The following is an 8,035-nucleotide window of genomic DNA, read 5'->3' on the forward strand; positions in this document are numbered from 1 at the left end:
GCACCTTCAGGGCTGCCCCCACGTGACAGGGGTCTGTTGGACGCAGGCCCATGTGACAGTTGCTCCCCCCCCCACCCCCCCCGAGGTTTTGTAACATGCCCCCGTTGATCAGAACTGATGTTTTCATTACATATCGGTGTCGTATTTCATACGTCAGCTACCTGATCGAAGGGAAGAGACTTGCATCGTATCTCCGCAATAAAAACATGGTGGCCGGGTCTCGCCAACATTCCCCGTGGGATAAGACACGTCAGGGTGTGGGACTTCCCGTCTAGTATTCGGAGTGGGGGACATGGCGATTTCGGAGCATCCGTACAGGCAGGTCCATTAACTGTGACAGCTTTAAGATGCACCATGTAAAACAGCAGTGTTAAGCGTAAAACGACAGCAGGGCCACCAAGAGCAAAGCAGAACCGCTGAAATGAAGCGACTAAAGTGATACTCTGGCTAGATTTACCACTCCACAGAGAGCGGTAAGGCAATATCATGCCTTCCTGTGTACATGGGATGGTAGACAGCAGCAACAGCAGGGGACCTGAGCAAGCTCTGAGCTCAGCAACGGCTAACACTCACATGATGTGTATGACAGAAGAATGACCGCAAGCACAGCAGATTAAAATTCCTTTTATTTAAAAAACAAAAATAAAAAAAAACAAACACCATGAGAAATCCATCTTGACATTTGGCAGATAGGCACGCGAGTCAGGAATTACATTAATTTCCACGTTTTATACCTAAGCAACTGCACCCTGCAGCACCATCAGCCCGGCGAAGACGGCACGGAGGCAGTAAAATGTGATATGGCTGCTAACTTGATCTTCTGCTCTTTGCCACTACAGAACATCTCATCACCCAGACCATCGCTCCTGAGCACATATACACAGGCTGCTAAAGGCTGCAGCAAAGCTCTGCACGAACCCGTTTATCTGCACCGTTCTCCCCCAGATTCGCACACCTCCTCAAACTTTCACCTACACTGAAACAATCCGGTACTGTTGCCTTAAAATGAATATACTGTAACCCTTCAAGACACATGGTACTGAGAATTTTTGGCATTTAACAGAGTATAATACTGGAGTGTTTTAAGACAACAGACCGGATATCCCAGCAGAAACTTTTCCCTGCTCACAAAAACTGGGAACCAGCCTGACTGACTCCAAACAGCACACTTAATGCAAGCGTTTCTGAAGTGACATTAATGCCTCAACAGTGGTTAAGGATACAGTAAATGAAGTATTACTCTAAATCTTTATGTACGGGGAGGGGCGGCACTAATATAGTGCTTTAACCTTTCTAAATAAACTCTCAAAGGTCTGTCAGGACCCATTTCTCTGGGGTGCAGAGGACCAGCAGAAAAGGAGTATTCCTTTAAAAACAAGAACTAAAGGGGAGGAAAGACTCATTTGCAATATGCCTGTGGCCTCGGAGGGATATTTCAGACAGCAGAAGAGGTTCTCACCCGTCTCCATTATCTGTTTTGATCCCTTACTGTGCATTCGCACATTTATTAAATTGCATGCGCGTCTCTGTACACGCCTGTGTGAAATCGATATGCACTGAAGCGTAGTGCTTACCCACACCAAATTAAATGGAACCGAGGCACATTTCCCACTATGTCGATAACGGAACGCTGCCCCGCACACTTTCCAGGTGACACTCATCAAGCTTAACGGGTACACGGTTGTTGTGTAGTCTTCCCAGGGCCTTTTATTTAACTAGCTGGTCATTTCCGGCTTAAGTGCTGTTGCATCCTAAATAATAAATTGATCCAATGTCACACATACAGTTTAGGAGAAACAAATAATGGATGTATATAAACAGGGTATAAAACTGAAAAACAGTTAAAAAAAGTTATCTGCATAAAATGGTAGTTATTTTAAAACTCATATGGACACCTCAACCTTGTGACGACAACAGGAAGATTGTCAACTGGAATGAATGTGAGCTGGTATGTTGTGCTCAAATCAACTCTGGACGCTTGTCACTACACTGCAGAGATTGGCTGTATTGTGTAGATCCAGATTCCTCTTTGTCTTCATCTTTCCTTTGAGGGCAAAGGGATACCCAGTATACACGCTGTAGCGAGTCACTGCTCGGGGTAGTACTTAGGGAAGAGGAAGAGGTCTTTGCACAGGGAGCTGGTGAACTCTGACATCTCCTTGCAGCGGTGGTACGCGGTACCAGGAGCGTAGCCTTCCCTCTGCTTGATGCAGGCGTTCACCTGTGTGTGGGGGGGGGGGGGGGGGGGGGAGAGACAGCCCAGCTCAGGACGGATGGCGACATACAAGTTGACTGATGGCTTTAACACGTCAGGGAATGCTGGGTAGGACATGCCAGCATATGATTAGCAGGGTGGTAAAATACCACTTGTGCTGACAAACTGAACCCGATAAGCCCCAAAAATATACACATACATAAAGCGTTTCCTCTAGTTTCCACCCTGCTTTTCCATAGAAAACCCAGCATTGAGAGCATTCCTACCAGCAGCCTACTGACTGAAATTAGCATTTGTATCTGAAAACGCCACCATGTCCATCATACGCGCTACCGTGAGATGTTTATCGGGGCCGATACCCAAAAGGCATTTTCAAGTCACATTCAAGCCTCTTCATGTTCCCATCATTCTTTGACGGAGGCAAAAATGTGATGGAGCAATCAGCGAAATGTACACGCTTCCACTGGACAGACCAGACTCTACTGTGGCTCAAACCCCCACAGCTACAGCATGGATTCCTCTCCCTGCCTCTGCACGTCCAGCTGTCTTTCCCTGCCCGGGTTTGTTGAGATTCCCATTCAGCAGACAGCCTGCTGTTTACCCTGTCCATCCTTTGGCTCTAGCTGTATACCATATAAGCACATGACAAATGGTTGGGTACTTCTATAACATCTAATTGTTTTAGTACTGGTTCTTAATTAATTAAATAAATTCCTCTAATGGCAAAAGTTACATATAAAGTAGCTACTACAACTTTCAAATTTCAGAGTGCTAGTTATGATTGGAAGTTTGATTAAATTCTCTCATGCTTTGTGTGTGCACCTGACTCAGTTCAGCCATCTCACTATGCTCTCATCTAACCACCGACATCATATAATTAATAAGTAACTTGTTTTAGAACCCTTTGGCTTATCTTGTTGCTACTGTAGCATAACCAAACATTTGTAGTTGAAGAGGGAAGTATAGTATATGGGAGTATACTGGTGGGCCAATGATAAAAATGTACTGATTATATTTGTGACTATATTAAATGGTCAGATGATCTTGACTCCCAAAGTTGGCGATACTGAAGGGTGGCATAATGATTAGCACCGCAGCCTTCAAATCTATGGTAGTGGATTTGATTTCCCATCCCGGTTGTGTGTGCGCCTGTGTTTGTAATTATTACACCATGGGGACCAGATTTCCCCACAATGTGATAGATTCCTGTTACTTTTTAGCTTGTGGGGACATTTTTTGGTCTCCACAAGGGTGACCTCAATTTTAGAAAAATTTGTGAATGCAATCAAAACACTAAAACAGCCAAAAGCCTATTTTTAGGGTTAGGGTTGTCAGTTAGGATAAGGGTCGAGCCCATACAAATGAATGAATATTTAAGTTGTGTGTGTAATTTGCTTGTACTTCCCATGTTTGTGTGGGTTTCCAGGAGTACTACAGTCTCCTCCCAGCATCTTAATACTATTCATTCATGTTAAGAATCAATATGTAACTGAAATAAATGTACTATTACTACACAGATAATGAGGAAGGGCTTAACAAGACATTTGCTTACTTAGTTTTGCCAACATCTGAATGAGTCACCTGCAGTTAATTGACTAGTGAGCCAGGCACAGGCAATGGCCACAGTCCTTCAATGATGAGGAGAAGAAAGTAAAATAAGGAGCTGCTTAACCATTAAGCCAGCACGTCCTCAAATATGACTCCAGGCGGACGCAGCCCGAGCTTAAAAATATGGAATACAAAGCAGCAACCTTTATGGGCAAGAGGAAGATACCTGAACCAGTATGTCTGACAGGTGTGTGTCCTGGGCTCTCTGTCTGAAGGCCGCATTCAGCTCTTGGATGTACCACGAACCCCTCTTCGTGTTCCTCATCGCTGCTGTGCCTGCGAACACGGCGACAGCCAGTCAGATGGCTCTCCCGCAATCCTGCTTTGAGCTCATGTCCCTGAAACGGCCCCCTCCCCACCTTTCAGAGAGGCGAAGCCGCAGATCATGTCCGAGCGCTGAGGCAGTTTCACGCGCAGCCGCTCTCTGTCCCTGTCCTGCCTGACAGCAGTCTCCCTTTCCTCCTCTATCCCGGCATCCCTCTCCTCGCAACCTGGGGAGCGCATTTGCTCCCTGCCATCCGCCTGCTCGATCCCGCCGTCCATCTCCTCTGGGGAGGGGAAGTATAGAGTGAGCAAGGGTCACATCAAAAGGCCCCAGAAACACGCTTCAAATAAGGTGAAGCTGCTGTAAAATGACCGAGCTAAGGGTTAAAAAGCAGACTGCTTCTAGAGTTCACCTTTTCAACTCATTTCCTCACCCCGGATTTCAAACATCAGGCCTTGGCAGGACAAAATAATAAAAGTTTAGGTTTCAATGACAAGCAAACAAAGCGGCACCTGATCAACTCAATTATGGAGGAATGCGTCCGGTACATTTTCTAAAGAAAAGGAAAATATTAAATGAAAATATTAGTCTGGCAACAGCGTACCTCCTCTGCAGGCTTGGATAAAGAACATTTTGGGCTTGTTCTGAAGCTGGGGACAGCGTGCATTGTCAAAAACCTGAAATACCCAGTCCAACTGCCAGAGAGAGCAAGACAAAAATGATATTTATGGTTCTGCGGCCTCTTGGTGACAAAGCGACTTGACATTTCTCATGGTTATCCTGCTCACCTCCAGGAGCTGACCATCTGTGCCATACACTGCCCCCTCCACACCGTGAGACAGAAGGCAAACGGCGCAGCTGTCCGCGACCTGGTGCTCCGGCCTCCCACGGAACTGCTCGACACACTCCTTCATGCCCTGGAGGAGATGCACAATGACGCCAAGTAGGCAAAAATGTAAACATAGGACACAAGATCCGAAAATGCGGTTAGTGACAGGGGGCTGTAAAGTACCCCACACCCACGAACAGGACAATTAGTTATATGTCAAACAAAATCTATAACTGACGGGATAATTTACACACTAGCTGCAGCATGTCTTCCTCTTTTCACAGGCTGTTATGTTATGCTGGCTGTACCTGAGCCGTCAAGTTCCTGAATACCCCAACTGAGAAGTCCAAATCTGCAAAAACTCTGCTTAGAACCTCTTCATCCACTTCTCCTCCGACCCGACTGACCAGCTCGGGAATTTCACGGTCAAAGTTCACGTTGCTGATGATGAGAGCCAAACCCCTGGGGCTAGAGACCATCTTGTATGCCTGTTCATAAAAAGGTGGGGAATTAAAACCACAATATGAACAGGCAGGCAGGGGGTAATCCTAAACTGGGAGGGGCAACACCTTCACGTGAAGGTGCCAGTTCCCAGAAGTTTCTGAAGTGATTTAACCCTAAAAACCAAGAAGCTTTGAGAGATGGTGCTTGCCTGTTTGCAGTGAGCTTCATAGAATCCCTTGGAACAGGGGAGAACACCCGTGATGACTGGACTGTCTGCGTCTAGGAACATCTCTGTGGATTCTGAAATGCCACAAATTCGTCTCAATCTGGCACTTATGTGCTTAATGCTCCTTCACCCCATGCTCAGATGTTTACCGACCATGAGTCCTGGCTCTCTTGATTCTAGCCGAGTCCTCCTGGGTGGGCAGTGGCAGACAGGATTCCACGCAGTCCTGAAACATGTATGGAGGTACCAGCATCAACAATACCCTGGCCAGAGCTGAACCATCCTAGGCACCAGACGCTTGGCTTACCGTTAGCTCCCCCCCTCGAAATCGGCTGCAGGGACATGCTCCCTGTGCTCACCTCCCTGCCCCTCTTCATCTGGTCCATCAGCATGTCGTGAAGGTGCCGCTGCTCAGTGTCTATCAGGGCCAAGCAGAAGCTGCTGAAGGCCTTGGGCCCTCTCTTCGGAAGCAGGGCCAGCAGACGCCAGCTCTTCTTCCGGGAGGTCTGCTCCGCCTGAGGTGAGAAACAAAATACGCACAAAAACGTTAATACTGCGACTCACTACAATTACAATAAGGCCTGAACAGGTTGCATCGTGCCACTGCTCATGTCCCTGTCTCACAATAATAAGAAAGTCCCCTAGTGAACCATGCTGCACAACAGCACTGAAGACGAACTCATCCAAATAGGAAAGCACTGTGACTGGGCAATAGCGGGGATAGCAGAGAACCAGGGGTCGGCAGAAATTATTTATAAAAAGATGAAATGCTGGTATTTCTCAACGTCATAAACATTAATGCCCCCTGGTTTGGAGCAAGGAATATTAAAACCTCCTGGACACTAATTATTCATGCATTAGTGGTAGGCCGGTCCCTGGCTCCAGTCTATTTTTCATTTAGGGGTCTCTGTATAAGGATTGAAAAGCCCGGTACTATAGTGTGAAGGCTCCCAGGACTCCTGTACTGCATAAGGGTCTGGAAGATGACCATATTTTGCTGAACTGGGGCAGGTGCCCTGGAGCGCTTAATTACCAGGATCCCCTCAGCCATTCCATCAGTGAGGATGTCATTGGCCTGGAGCATCTGAAGCAGCTCCTCGTCCACCACCAGCTGGTTGCAGAGTGACACGGAGCATTTCCGCAGCGCCCGCTTTTCTTGTTCCTGCATGCCGCATTCGCCCAGCATCCTGCCACAGAACCCAAGGTTACCACTCATTTTTCACGAATGAAATCGGTATCAGGTCAGCGCTATGGAAAGCTGCGATCTCTAACTGTTTACTAAAGGAAATTACAGAATTTGTCCAATATGTCCAAAATTAACGTGGAGTTAAGAATCAATAGCTGACACATCTATCTATCCATCCACTTCAAAAAAATATCTAATGAGGCCACGAAATGCATTATACCCATATTACTATTTAGATGTAAAAATTACAGCAACGGCTGAAACGTGGTATACTATAACTCTTTCAAAGTTAGTAACTAAACTAGGCACTCTGTGGATGAGTGTACACTGCTACAGGTGCACGGTCCATTTTTAAGTACAGACTAGCTAATCAGCCAACGAGAGATAATTTAAGACTACGTTAGCGAAAACACTATGGGGGAAATACATTTACCTTCCTTGTAGTCCCGCTCAAATATAAGGTTAACTTTAAATACTAAATTGTCATTTAGTATTTATATATATAACTTGTGAAGTATTTTGTTGCTATTAAAACTGCAGTGTAGTTAAGCAACTCCCGTCAACGTTAAAAAAAATACCACTTTCTTGCAAAGAACTTGCTTGGGAATGGGAAAAGTGCACAAAACACACGAAATACCATCAACTCTGTAGTTAAAAATTCCAGAGCAGCCTACAGAAAATACCTGGCAATATTTCTTTTTCTAAAGAATACCCATAAGCACACATAGACGTTATTCGGAAATTATCTGGCTATTGTTACAAAATAACAAGTTGAGGCAGTTATTTTTAAAACAAACAAAAAAAATTCGACTCGTGCTCGTTAGCTAAGTAAAAGCACTGACAGGCTAACATTAGCAGGCTTTACCAAAACAAAATAAGACAGACGAAGAAGTCTACGGAAGAAAACTATATATTTGGACGCAATTTCCAACGAGAAAGACTAAAGATACTAGTTGCGTTTTTTAAGTATAGGTAACCAAAATATTTTTCCTAAGTTAAAATAATTTGAGGTAACCTATCGTTCTAAGCCTCCCCGCCACTTCCGCGCGATTACAAATGTAAGGCAGTGTTGGAACACAATGATGAGCATGAGGTTCCACCAATCAGGAAGCGGTTCCAGTTTGAGTGACGTTCTGTGGACAAATTAGAGTCCCAGATTACTGAAGAGGGGCCTATGATTGGCTAGCACGGTCGTAAAATACTGGCAAGAGACAGGACTTCTCAGTCCAAGTTGCTTAAATTCAGAACGCTGGAAATAAACA

General features: G+C 45.5%; 1 protein-coding gene across 3 annotated transcripts; it reads right to left on the reverse strand.

Annotated features, from left to right (window-relative positions):
• Positions 1–608: 608 nt before the first annotated feature.
• On the reverse strand, positions 609–7,836 carry casp2 (caspase 2, apoptosis-related cysteine peptidase). Of its 3 annotated transcripts, none has more exons than XM_049026590.1 (11): positions 7,207–7,836; positions 6,621–6,774; positions 5,947–6,102; positions 5,741–5,813; positions 5,570–5,661; positions 5,226–5,405; positions 4,877–5,005; positions 4,693–4,783; positions 4,183–4,371; positions 3,990–4,099; positions 609–2,221 (listed from the first exon to the last, which is right to left on the reverse strand). In XM_049026590.1, exons 2-11 carry the CDS (start codon positions 6,771–6,773, stop codon positions 2,087–2,089), a joined length of 1,308 nt encoding a protein of 435 aa, XP_048882547.1. In that variant the 5' UTR covers position 6,774; positions 7,207–7,836; the 3' UTR covers positions 609–2,086. The 3 variants fall into 3 exon arrangements, with proteins under 3 accessions (XP_048882547.1, XP_048882546.1, XP_048882548.1); XM_049026591.1 differs by lacking the exon at positions 7,207–7,836 and adding an exon at positions 3,768–3,843 and having other exon boundaries at positions 2,086–2,221; positions 6,621–7,197; XM_049026589.1 differs by lacking the exon at positions 7,207–7,836 and having other exon boundaries at positions 6,621–7,195.
• Between the last annotated feature and the right edge of the window lie 199 nt (positions 7,837–8,035).

This window comes from Brienomyrus brachyistius, chromosome 9 (assembly GCF_023856365.1).
Source record: "Brienomyrus brachyistius isolate T26 chromosome 9, BBRACH_0.4, whole genome shotgun sequence".
Lineage (NCBI taxonomy): Eukaryota > Metazoa > Chordata > Actinopteri > Osteoglossiformes > Mormyridae > Brienomyrus > Brienomyrus brachyistius.